Below are 13317 nucleotides of genomic sequence, written 5' to 3' on the forward strand. Positions count from 1 at the left end.
CCAATACCTGAGATTACAGGCATGTGCAACCACACCTGGCTTTTTTTTTTTTTTTTTTTTGAGATGGAGTCTCGCTCTGTCGCCCAGCCTGGAGTGCAGTGGCGCAACCTTGGCTCACTGCAAGCTCCGCCTCCCGGGTTCACGCCATTCTCCTGCCTCAGCCTCCCGAGTAGCTGGGACTACAGGCGCCTGCCACCGCGCCCAGCTAATATTTTGTATTTTTAGTAGAGACGGGGTTTCACCGTGTTAGCCAGGATGGTCTCGATCTCCTGACCTCGTGATCCGCCCGTCTCGGCCTCCCAAAGTGCTGGGATTACAGGCGTGAGCCACCGCGCCCAGCCACTAATTTTTGTATTTTTAGTAGAGACGGGGTTTCGCCATGTTGGCCAGGCTAGTCTTGAACTCCTGACCTCAGGTGATCCACCCGCCTCGGCCTCCCAAAGTGCTGGGATTACAGGTATGAGCCACCGTGCACAGCCTGTTTTCTTTATATCTTTTTAAATTTAAGGAATTCATATATATATATAAAATATATATATATAATTTTTTTTTTGAGGCGAAATCTCACTCTGTTGCCCAAGCTGGAGTGTGTGGCGCAACCTCAGCTCACTGCAACCTCCGCCTCTGAGGTTCAAGCAATTCTTGTGCTTTAGCCTCCCTCCCAAGTAGCTGGGATTACAGGCATCTGCCACCACACCTGGCTAATTTTTTTTGGTATTTTTAGTAGAGATGGGGTTTCACCACGTTGGCCTAACCTCAAGCAATCTGCCTGCCTTGGCCTCCCAAAGTGCTGGGATCACAGGCATGAGCCACCGTGCCTGGCCTCTAATACTAATAATAAATTTGATGACTCCCAGGGCCTGCCCTGTGAGACACAGCCCCAACTTCCCAGCTCTCTTCTCTAGTGCCCTCTTCTGCCTGCCACCAACCACCTGCCACCCTTGGCCCATCACACCCTCTTACACATTTGCTAGCACATCTTATCTCCTCTGCTTGCGATGTCCTTCCCTCCGTCCCATTTTGTGTTCCCACCTGTCTGTTAAGGCCCCATCTCCACTTTGACTGCTTCACCACCCCTGCCCTCTGCTCCCGCTGAAGCCAGGTATACAACACAGAGGGTGAGATCTGCAGCAAACTGAAGAGTATCTGCACCCTCAGACGGGCAGCTGCTCCTCCCCTCTAACTAGTGCCATTTCAGAGTAGAGAATCAGAGTTAGAGATTCTGTTTTTTTCAAGTAAAACCAGAAATATTGAATTTAATGCATTTTTCAACCATTCAGCAAGCACTTACTAAGCACTTACTCTGTGCCAGCAGGCACGGTTCTGGACCTGTGGGTTTAGCGTTCAATAAAAAAAAAAAAAAAAAAAAAAAAAAAACAAGCCTTGGTGTGGTGGCTCATGCCTGCAATTCCAGCACTTTGGGAGGCCAAGGCAGGAGGATCATTTGAGCCTAGGAGTTCAAGACCAGCCTGGGCAACATAGCAAGACCCTATCTGTACAAGAAAAATACAAAAATTAGCTGGGTGCAGTGACCCACGCCTGTAGTCCGAGCTACTCCAGGAGGATTGCTTGAGTCTGGAAGGTCAAGGTCACAGTGAGCCAAGATTGTGCCACTGCACTCCAGCCTGTGGAGACACTCCAGCCTGTGGAGACACTCCAACCTTTTGGAGACGCTGTCTTAAAAAAATAATAATAATAGTAATAACACACAAGAACATCTGCCTCCTGGAGCTCCCATTCTAGCTGGTAAGGGAAGGGAAAACCAGGAGAAAAGTAAGACAAGTGAAATATGTATGTTAGAGAGTGATAACTGCCAAGGAGAAAAACAAAATAAGAAAAGGGGCCATAAAGTGGGGAGGTGACGTCATTCAATTCTTCAGTTCAAGGTAGGGACTTAGACTGGAGTCATAAATTCTATTTTTTGAGACAGTCTCACTCTGTCGCCCAGGCTGGAGTGCAGTGGCGCCATCTCGGCTCACTTACAACCTCTGCCTCTCAGGTTCAAGTGATTCTCCTGTCTCAGCCTCCTGAGTAGTTGGGATTACAGGCATGTGCCATCACGCCCAGCTAAATTTTGTAGTTTTGGTAGAGACGAGGTTTCTCCATGTTGGCCAAGCTGGTTTTGAACTCCCAGCCTCAAGTGATCTGCCCACCTGAGCCTCCCAAAGTGCTGGGATTACAGGCGTGAGCCACCGCACCCAGCCCGGAGTCATAAATTCTGAATGTGAATTGTCCCAAAATGTAAATACTGTAAGGACCTAGCAGGCTACATCCAGTCCGCAGACCAGCAGTTTTGCCATCTCTGGTTGTGAAGACCAAGACTGGAGTTGGGGGAGAAAAAAAATTAGGAGTATAATAATATACCTTATGTTTTCATACAGATTTACAATTTACAGAAGTGCTATAGCTGTCATCCTTCTTTTACAGAAAGTGAAACTGCTACATGGCTTGTAAGTGGCAGAACCGGGATTCAAACTCAAGTTCTCCCTAACATCCTGGAAGCCAAGGGAAAGGAGTAATGAAATATGAAAGTGAGAAACACTGTTGGCTGGGCATGGTGGCTCCTGCCTATAATCTCAGAACTTCGGGAGGCTGAGGCAGGCAGATCGCTCGAGCCCACAAGTTCAACACCAGCCTGGGCAACATGGCAAAAAAAACCCATCTCTACAAAAAATACAGAAAAATTAGCTGGGCATGGTGGTGCATGCCTGTAGTCCCAGCTACTTGGGAGGCTGAGGCAGGAAGATCACCTGAGCTGGGAGATCAAGGATGCAATGAGCCAACTGCACCACTGCACTTCAGCCTGGGTGACCGACAGGAAAAGAGGGGGAGTGGGAAGGGGGAAGGAGGAAGGGGGAAGGGGGAAAAAAAAAGAGAGAAAGTGAGAAACACTCTCCTAGGCTGGAGGACCTAAGATGGATCAACGTCACCGAGGATTAGTTTCAGCAGGTGATAGTTGGCTCTAAAGGTAAGAAGTAGGTAGACCATGGGCAGAAGGTAAGAGATAAACCACCTGACTTCATAAAGGAGAGAGTTCGTTCTTCCTGGAAGCACTGCTTGGTGAACTGTGCATCTCCAAAGGAAAGAAGGAAAGATAAGTGGAGATGTTGCTCCAGCCCTATCACCAGTAGCCTGAAGGATTTCAACAGCTCCTCATCAGCTCCCTGTCTTCTCCCTCCCACCCTTTCCCTGCAGCATGCCAGAGGAGCTCTAAAATGCAAACCCCAACACTTCAGCCTTGGCTTAGAACCCTTCCAGGGCTCCACATTTGCCTACAGAATAATCCCCACCCCTGAGCTCATCAGGAACCCTTCATAGACTGGCCCCAGCCTTCCTGTCTAGCCTCATCTCCTGCCTTCCTCCAAACACCCAAGTGTCCAGGGAATGCAGAAGAGCATGAATGAGAGAAGGGAGGGCCAGCAGTGCCCCAAGCACTCCAGACAAGCAGCATTTCCTGACATTTTGGGCACATATTGCTCCCTCTGCCCGAAATGTCCTGTCCCCCTCCTTGTCCATCAGTAAGACTCAGGTGTCACCTCTTCTGTGAGGACCTTCCTGATGGTCAGTCGCCCATTCCCCTGACCCTTGGGTACTCCAAACCCATCCCTGTTACAGCACTCCACTCACTGCCCTGTGGTGAGTGACTTTTCAGTCTGTGAAGCATGGCCTGATTGTCCTTGGCACCAACAGCCCCAAGCGTGGTGTTCCACGTGAGCACTGGACATGTGACAAGTGGAGATGCAGGAAAGGGGATGTGCAAAAGCTCTATCACTCGAGAGCCTCGATACCCAGTGCTTTACTGTGCCTGGGCTAACTCACCCTGCAGAGAGCTCCTCAAGGGAGGGACCTTAGCACCTTCATCTTGCCACCCCTACATCTGATGCCAGGCTGGGACAGAGCAGGTGCTCCCAGAGGCAGCAGTGCAAAGAACACTGGCTTTGAAGTTGGACTGATCTGATACTACCCCACAGCTCGGCCACTTAGCAGCTGCATGGCCTTGGTCAGCTTATTTAACCTTTCTGAATCTCATCTGCCCAGTGCCTACACAGAGTAGGTGCTTAAATATTTGTTAATTGATATGAAGGTATTTACTAACGGATATGCAGAGATAATACCACCTACTTCATGACACTCTTGGGATTATGTGACAGTCTATAGGTCAAACATCGAGAATCATAGTTGATCAAGCCTTATCATACATGCTCAAATTTTCCCTTCCATTCTTCCTACTCTAAATTGAATGTAGACATTTAGATGTCATAGTAAAAATAATCCTTACTACATGAAGGTGCTTGTCACACAGTTAATCTCCTCTGTGAAGAGTAAATGAAGATCATCAGCTAATATAAAACATCTCCAACTGTCCTGGAGGTAAGAAGGGAACGATGTGAGGTCAGCCAGCAGGGATCTCTACCCATTCTAAAATGACCAGTCTAACACCTTCCCCTCAGAATATTCTGTGACCTGGCACAGAGAAAGATGTGTTAAAGGCTGGTGGGAGAAGGGAACAAAGTCAACTGTGTAACCCTCAAAGTTTACAGAGCAAGGCCAGGCACAGTAGCTCATGCCTGTAATCCCAGCACTTCGGGAGGCCAAGGTGGGAGGACTGCCTGACCCCAGGAGATTAAGACCAGCCTGGTCAACATAGGGAGACTCTTTACAAAACATAAAAAATTAGCCAGGCAGGCCGGGCGCGGTGGCTTACGCCTGTAATCCCAGCACTTTGGGAGGCTTAGGTGGGCGGATCACAAGGTCAGGAGATCGAGACTATCCTGGATAACACAGTGAAACCCCATCTCTACTAAAAATACAAAAAAATTAGCCAGACGTGGTGGCATGCACCTGTAGTCCCAGCTGCTGGGGAGGCTGAGGCAGGAGAATGGCATGAACCCAGGAGGCGGAGCTTGCATTGAGCCGAGATCACACCACTGCACTCCTGCCTGGGTGACAGAGCAAGACTCTGTCTCAAAAAAAAAAAAAATTAGCCAGGCAGGTTGGCACATGCCTGTAGTTCCACCTACTTGGGAGGCTAAGGCAGGAGGATCGCCTGAGCCTGAAGGTTGAGATGCAATGAGCTATGATCATGCCAGTGCACTCCATCCTGGGTGACACAGCAAGACCCTGTCTCAAAGAAAAAAAAAAAAAGTTTACAGAGCAGACACAGGAGAGTGGTGAGAGGACTCTAGAAGGACCTGAGGATGAACATGCCATTTTTGTGAGTACCCCTCGGCTATGCTTGCTGAAGACTTAGGACCAGGACAGAGAAGTTCACAGATGACTACAGAGCAAGGGAGGAAGAGGTACAGATGAAGCTGGAAGGTAAGAGGTGTTTTGTAATTCATCAAGATGAGTCAAGTACTGTACACTTGGTTTTTAAACTGACAAACATATACTCCAGGAAGAGACCTCAGCAGTCCTAGAGATAGACGATCAGGGTAATATAAAAATCCTCGCTCAACAAGAGTGATCTTTCTACAATGCAATTTCCTTTTCTGTGTAGAGCCCTGTATAAATTCTCTAATTGCTTAGAAGACAATCCAGCTGGCACAGTGGCTCATGCCTCTAATCCCAGCGCTTTGGGAGGACAAGGCAAGAGGACAGCTTGAACCCAGGAGTTTGAGACCAGCCTGGGCGACAGAGTGAGATCTTCATCTCTACAAAAAAAAAATTTTTTTTTTTTTTTTTTTTTTTTTTGAGACTGAGTCTCACTCTGTCACCCAGGCTGGAGTGCAGTGGCTTGATCTCAGTTCACTGCAAGCTCTGTCTCCTGGGTTCATGCCATTCTCCTGACTCAGCCTCCCGAGTGGGACTACAGGCGCCTGCCACTACGCCCAGCTAATTTTCTTTTTGTATTTCTAGTAGAGAAAGGGTTTCACCGTGTTAGCCAGGGTGGTCTTGATCTCCTGAACTCGTGATCCGCCCACCTCGGCCTCCCAAAGTGCTGGGATTACAGGCGTGAGCCGCCACGCCCAGCCCAAAAAAAAAAAATTTTTAATCTGCAGGGTGTGGTGGCACATGCCCATATTCTCACCTATTTAAGAAGATTGCTTGACCCCAGGAGTTTGAGGCTACAGTGAGCCATGATTGCACCACTGCACTCCAGCCTGGGAAATTGTTTCAAAAAAATAAAATTATTTTTTTAAAAAAAGACTACAATTGGCCGGGCATGGTGGCTCACACCTGTAATCCCAGCACTTTGGGAGGCTGAGGCGGGCAGATCACTTGCAGTCAGGAGTTAGAGACCAGCCTGGCCAACAAGGCGAAACCCCATCTCCACTAAAAATACAAAGATCAGCTGGGCATGATAGCGCACACCTGTAGTCCCAGCTACTTGGGAGGCTGAGGCAGGAGAATTGTTTGAACCCGGGAGGTGGAGGTTGCAGTGAGCAGAGATCGCGCCACTGCAGTCTATCTTGGGTGACACAGTAAGAATCTGTCTCAAAAAAAAAAAAAAAATACAATTCTAAGGGAATTGTCCCTTAGAATAAAATCCATTGTCCTTAGGATAAAATCCAAATTCCCTTGGCTACTAACACCTTGCTGCAATCCACCCCCTACCTCGCTCTCCAGCCTCCATTCTGGGCTCACTACTCCATCATACCACATTGTGGGCAGTCATATGACCACCCCTCCAGCCCTCCCACCAGACTGCTCCCTACAAGCTCATCACTCCCAGACCCAACAGTGCATGGCGCACAATAACCCTCAAGCGCTTATACTGAAACCATTAAATTGAGTTCTTGCAAAACAAGGCCCCTTTAGCCTTAATGAGAGAAAGGTGGGTCCATCCTACAATTAGACCCACCCAGATTAGACCACACCCTCAAACCCGAGTTCCACGTCTTTAGGACAGCCAGGGATTCGGCACACCTGAAAGACTATGTAAAATAAATTTCCTGCCTCTCCCGGTACCAAGTTTCACTCTATCTATAAATTGTCAGTGAAGCTAAATTTAATCAATTGGTATTATTTTATGCTGTACCCAAGTCTACTGAAATTGTATCAAGGATTAATGGCAAGATTAACTTGTATGAGCAAAGTCCCATACTTACCTGATTTGAGACAAATTCAGCATTCCTACGCTAGAGACACGGCTTTTCAACTCACCATTATTTGTGAACTTAAAAAGAAAAACTCCACATGCCCACACAAGAGTTCAGACAGTGAGGTCCACATTGAAAAAACCAGGGGCACTTAGCCTACGAGTCCCCAAGACAAACAGTCAGATACAGCCTCCTTGCTAGGCTTAAAAACAAAGCCATATTCTTTAGGGCCTGTTTTAATTGCTTTTGTAAAGCAATTTTCTCTAGAGGCAGCCCGTCTCATCCCAAATAAGACTGTTTCTCCACTCCTCCACAGGCAAAACTTCTCACTTCTTAAGACTCAGAGCTTCAAAACCTAGGATGCAAACTCTAAGGGGAAAGTGATCTGTTTTGTTAGTAAAGAATCCCAAACACCTGGAACATCGCCTGGCACAAACTAAACCCTCAACACATATTTGTTCAAAGCCTTGATTGAGTAGATGAGCGAAATATATCTGCTCCGTGAAGCACTCCTTGGTCTGCTCAAAGTACTTATGAAACCCTCTTGCGTGTTTCCATTAAGGAACTAACAATTTAACCTCCAAAAAAAAAAAAAAACTAGCATCACCAAGCAAAACCCCAACATGCTGGAAACTATGACTGGAGAAAAGCTACACCAAGAACCACAATTCTCGGTTCTGTGATTCAGAGTGGTTCAAAGTACAAGGGCACACAATTCTTTAAACTGACAACTAAAATAAATACATTCTTCTCTCGAGCACATAATCCACCTTCTACTGCAGTGATTCTCCAACGGGGCTGCACGTTTACAATAACCTGGGGAGCACTGAAAAACCTGGAAGCCCAGACCACACCTCAGCCCAATAAATCAGTTTCTCTGGGGTAGGAGGCAGGCCCAAGTATTTTAAAGCTTTCCAAGTAGTTCCAAAGTGCTGCCGAGTTTGAAAATTACCTCTCTACTTAACTTCAGCCACGCGCCTGGAAGACTGCTAGGTCTTCGAGTTTGGGTGGAGCGGACTTCCAGGAAGAGCCTCCAGACCTTCAAGGATGTAATGTTAAATGTTTTATAGTCTCCTTCCACCAAAATTCCCATCCCCAACCTCTCAAGCCATGTGGAAGGGTCTTCACTGATTGCAAAGCGTGGCAGCCACCTACCTTAAGGCTGCAGGCTTCCTCCTCTAGAGAAGCCATTTCTTCCAAAGAGGCGTTGGCAGGACGCAGAGGGGATCCCCCTGAAGACAGGAACCCCCGAGTGTTCGGAATCAGGCAGCCTTTGGAGGCGGCCCCGCCCACACCAGGGCCCCAGAAATGGGGGGAGGAGGAGGAGGAGTTATTTCTGCGGCGGGATGAGCCCCAGGATAACCTCCGCGAGCAAGCCACATCATCCTCCTTCTGGGCTTTCAGGCGCTTAGGGCTGCTGGGCCCTCCAGAACGCGACGCAGACCTCTGAGCTGGCCGGCTGGAGGGGGCCACATCACAGGGCTCCCGGAGGCAGCTGCGCTTGCGGGGACACCCTTCCGACGTGCTGCTCCAGTTGTGCTTGACCTTGCCCCGCTCGGACGCCATGGGCACCTGCAAGGTACAGGGGGCCTGGATTCCAACACCACTCTTCCTGGCGGCCCCACCACAGATTCCCGCCACCCCGGGCCCAGGAGGAGAGCAAGACACAAGGGCAGAGCCAGAGGCTAGCCTCACTGACCTTTCCCTCTTCTTTCCACTGCCCATCACAGTTCTCAAGGTTTCAGAGATGCCAAACCGTGTCAGAGAAGTCAAAGCGATCCAAAATTTACTAAAGGCTTCCGTTGGTTTCCAAGCCCACAACGTACTTCTGAGATCAGGAAGCCTTCACTTTGCCCAGCGCTACTTCGGAGATACCTAAGCGCTTCCGGGGCTACAAAGCGCTTTGATCAGTTTGCAATATAAAGCCCTTCAGAACTGTCAAAGCGCTTCAGAAGACCACATGGCGCTTCAAGATCCACACATGGCTGCCGGACCCGCAGCCCTGGGGCCGGGCGCTTAGCCCGTAGGCCAGGGCCAGACCCGGCGCCGCAGCCCGCCCTGCTACTGCGGCCCGACCGGACCCGGGCCGGAAGGGGCCCGAGCGGCCCCTCAGGAGCTGGCAGCGCCCCCGTCCGCCAACTCAGGACGCCCCCCGCCGGTTGCCGCCGCTGTCCCGCCGGGCAGCCCGCCGCCCGCCGCCCGCCCCAGCCCTACAGCCCCGCCTGACCCGGCCTCCGCCCGAACTGCGACCACTCCGGCCTCCGTGGCGCCCGCCCTCCGGAACCAGCCCTGCGGCCCGCAGGCCGGAGAGCGACAGGGGCGGGGCCTGCGCCAAACGGAAGGCGCCCATTGCTCGACCCGGCAAGGGGCGGGACTCCGAGCAAGACGGAGCCCGCCTCAAAGCCAAGCGGCTTGGAGTCGGGATGGTACGCCTTAGGAAGCTCGTCCATTGGTCAGAAGCCAGATGGGGCGGAGCCACTCACGTGTGCTTGAACAGCGGGAAGCTGAGGCCAGCCAGTTGTGCAGGCAGGCGGTGTCCGCTGACGCGCCTCGCTTAACGCTATTCCCCTCAGCGCCGGCCCCTGTGCCTGAAGCTTTCAGACCTGGATTTCTCATCGAGCCAAAGCAAACCGTGTGCTGAGCATTACCACCTCACTTTGTAGAGCAAAAAACTGTGGCTCAGAGAGACTAAGTACACACCCAGAAAGGGGAAGAATTAGAATTAGAAGCCACCAAAAAAAAAAAAAGACTACACAAAAATGTAGACTATCCGCCTGGTGAAAAATATTAAAGACGGCTGGGCGCGGTGGCTCACGCCTGCAATCTCAGCACTTTGGAAGAACGAGGCGGGAGGATGGCTTGAGCTCGGGAGTTAGAGACCAGCCTGATCAACAAGGTGCGACCCCCATCTCTACAAAAAAATAAAATTAGCTGGGCGTGGTGCCAGCTACTCAGGCTGAGGTGGGAGGATCACTTGAGGCCGGGAGGGCGAGGCTACAGTGAGCTGTGATCCCGCCACTGCACTCCAGCCTGGAGGACAGAGCAAGACTCTGTCTCAAAAAAAAAAAAAGAGAGAAAAAAAAAAAATGAAAGACAAGGTACAAATTTAGAAAAATACTGGAAACATATGACAAAGGGCTGATATTCGATGTAGCAATTCTCCCAAAATAATAAAATAACTTAGTATTAAGACTGGCAAAGGAGGCTGGGTCCAGTGGCACACGTCTGTAATCCCAGCACTTTGGTAGGCAGAGGCAGGTGGAGCTCTTGAGGCGAAGAGTTCGAGACCAGCGTGGGCAAATCCTGTCTCTAGTGAAACACAAAAATTAGCCTGGTGTGGTTGTGGGCTCCAGTAGTCCCAGCTACTCAGGAGGCTGAGGTGGGAGGATCCCTTGAGCCTGGGAAGTCGAGGGTCCAGTGAGCCAAGATTACTGCCGCTGCACTCCAGCCAGGGAGACAAAGTGAGACCCCTGTCTCAGGGAAAAAGAAAAAAAAAAAGGCAAAGGAAGCAATGAACAAAAACACATTATGAAACGCTCTTAAACATAACAAAGATGGCTCCACCTCAGCCATTAAAAAAGTACATATAAGGCCAGGTGTGGTGGCTCACACCTATAATCCCAGCACCTTGAGAGGCCGAGGCGGGCAGATCATGAGGTCAGGAGATTGAGACCATCCTGGCTAATACAGTGAAACCCCGCCTCTACTAAAAATACAAAAATTAGCCGGGCGTGGTAGCGGGCGCCTGTAGTCCCAGCTACTCGGGAGGCTGAGGCAAAAGAATGGCGTGAACCCGGGAGGCGGCGCTTGCAGTGAGCCAAGATTGCGCCACCGCACTCCAGCCTGGGCGACAGAGAGACTCCGTCTCTAAAAAAAAAAATTAATTAAATTAAATTAAAAAGTACATAAAAAATTATAATTTTCCACTCGTTGGATTGGCAATAATCAAAAAACAAGGTAAGGGGCCGGGTGCGGTGCCTCACGACTGTAATCCCAGCACCTTGGGAGGCCGAGGTGGGCAGATCACGAGTTCAGGAGATCAAGACCATCCTGGCTAACACGGTGAAACCCCATCTCTACTAAAAATACAAAAAAAAAATTAGCCAGGCATGGTGGCGGGTGCCTGTAGTCCCAGCTACTCAGGAGGCTGAGGCAGGAGAATTGCGTGAACCCGGGAGGCAGAGCTTGCAGTGAACCGAGATCACACCACTGCACTCCAGCCTGGGCAACAGAGCAAAACTCATCTCAAAAAAAAAAAAAAGCAAGATAATATACCTTGTGGCTGAGGATGTGAGGAAATGCACTCCCATACATCCCTGATGAACGTGTTAATTGATACAATCTCCTTGGAAGGTGGCATTGTCTGTAGTAGCTGGAATGAAAACAAAACCTCAATCTCTGTCAGTAGGAGCTGGTTATATACATTAAGGAATATCCATACAATGGAATGTAAGGCAAAAAGAATGAAGTGATCTAAACTTACTGTTGAGGAGCAATGGCCAAGAAAGACATGAAAAAAACAAAGGACCTAGAAAAGCATGAACAAAATACATGTGTGGCTACATAGAGAGGAGTGGCATACAAAGGTAAATGTAGCTTTCTTTTTTCAAATGCCTGAGGGTAACCACTTTGTGTGTTTGTTTCTAACAGCTTTAAGATATAATTTATATACCATAAAGTTCACTCATTTAAAGTGTATGAACAGCAGGCATGGTGGCTCACGCCTGTAATCCCAGCAATTTGGGAGGCCGAGGTGGCCAGATCACAAGGTCAGGAGTTCAAGACCAGCCTCACCAATATGGTGAAACCCCATCTCTACTAAAAAGAAATACAAAAATTAGTAGGGCATGGTGGTGTGCATCTGTAATCCCAGCTATTCGGGAGGCTGAGGCAGTAGAATCGCTTGAATCTGGAAGGCAGAGGTTGCAATGAGCCAAGATCATGCCATTGCACTCCAGCCTAGGCAACAGAGGGAGACTCTGTCTCAAAACAAAAAAAAAAAGAAAGAAAAAAGGTGTATGACCAGCTGGCCTGGTGTCTCACTGCTGTAATTTCAGCAAGACTGTAATCTAGTTTATCTTGATAGATTTGCCTATTCTGACAAAATTTAAAATGGAATCATACAATATGTGACTTGCTTTTGCTTACCATGATCTCAAGGTTCATCCATGTTGTAACATGTGTCAGTATGTTTGAAATGCTTGTTCCCCGGTGCCATAAAGAAATAGCACTTGAACATAAATAATTTTCTCAGCAAGGCCATTTTTATACTTTCTGCAGAAAGGGTACACTCACCAGCAGTTTTGCCACAAGTACACCAAACAAAGGAAACAGGGTCATTTATAACCTGACGTATCCACCCTACCGCTGTGTCCAGTTTCCATTGGCTGAAACGGGACTTCACATTCTATATTTGTCTTGATTGGCTAGCAACTTAGAATTTTTTAAAAGAGGCAAAAGCAGAGGAGAACAAAGGAAGGAGGTAGTAACTTGTGGAATGCTGAGAAAGGTAAAAACACTTTCAAATAAGGAAGAAGAACAGGCTATGACTTAATGCTTGCTTGGACCAGTATAACCATGCCAGGGCAAATATTTAGGCTAAATTGTGGGAGCTAAGAACATAAAGTACATTGATTTATTATGGCTAGCAGATATTTAAGAATGTTAGGTCTTTGAATAAATTTTGCTTCTAAGAGATGTTACTATTTATTCCTAATTAGATGGGGAGGAAAGTCTTTGAAGAGGAACCTCTACTTTACTTTTCACAAGTACTTAATTCTTTTCTATGGCTGAATATTCCATTGTATGAATAGACCGCATTTCATTTATCCACTTCTCAGTTGATGGATATTTGGGTTGTTTCTATTTTTTGGCTATTATGATTCATGCTGTTATAAACATTGGTGTGCAGGCTTTTGTGTGGACATGTTTTTATTTCTCTTGGGTAGATACCTAGGGGTAGAATTGCTAGGTCATATGGAAATTCTTACCTTTTGAGGAAGTGCCAAACTGTTTTACAAAGTGCTCACCATTTTAAATTCCCGCCAACAGTGTGTGTGGGCTCCAATTTCTTCACATCATAGCCAACACTTGTTTCTGTCTTTTTGATTATAGCTATCCTAGTGAATGTGAAGTGGCATCTCATAGAGGTTTTGATTTGCATTTCCCTGATGACTAAGTTGGGCATCACCTCTGTTTTCCATCACCTCTGGAAGGATACTCCAACCTAGTGACAGTGGTTGCCTTTGGGAACAAGAAACTGGAGACTAAGATC

General features: G+C 48.3%; 1 protein-coding gene across 5 annotated transcripts in view; it reads right to left on the reverse strand.

Annotated features, from left to right (window-relative positions):
• TATDN2 (TatD DNase domain containing 2) overlaps positions 1–9398 on the reverse strand; it is a 34122-nt gene extending 24724 nt beyond the window's left edge. Inside the window, exons 1-2 of one of the 5 annotated variants that reach the window (XR_004027519.1) lie at positions 9271–9398; positions 8199–8615 (exon numbers count right to left, since the gene is read on the reverse strand). Coding sequence is in view for 4 of the 5 variants with exons in the window: in XM_030801586.1 (XP_030657446.1) it covers positions 8199–8615; positions 9271–9393 (540 nt within the window). In the remaining variant the exon portion in view is untranslated. Of the gene's footprint in view, positions 1–8198; positions 8616–8742 lie in introns of all 5 variants that reach the window. The other 4 variants (XM_030801586.1, XM_030801585.1, XM_003264964.4 and 1 more) reach the window with 4 other exon arrangements.
• Between the last annotated feature and the right edge of the window lie 3919 nt (positions 9399–13317).

Source organism: Nomascus leucogenys, chromosome 21 (assembly GCF_006542625.1).
Source record: "Nomascus leucogenys isolate Asia chromosome 21, Asia_NLE_v1, whole genome shotgun sequence".
NCBI lineage: Eukaryota > Metazoa > Chordata > Mammalia > Primates > Hylobatidae > Nomascus > Nomascus leucogenys.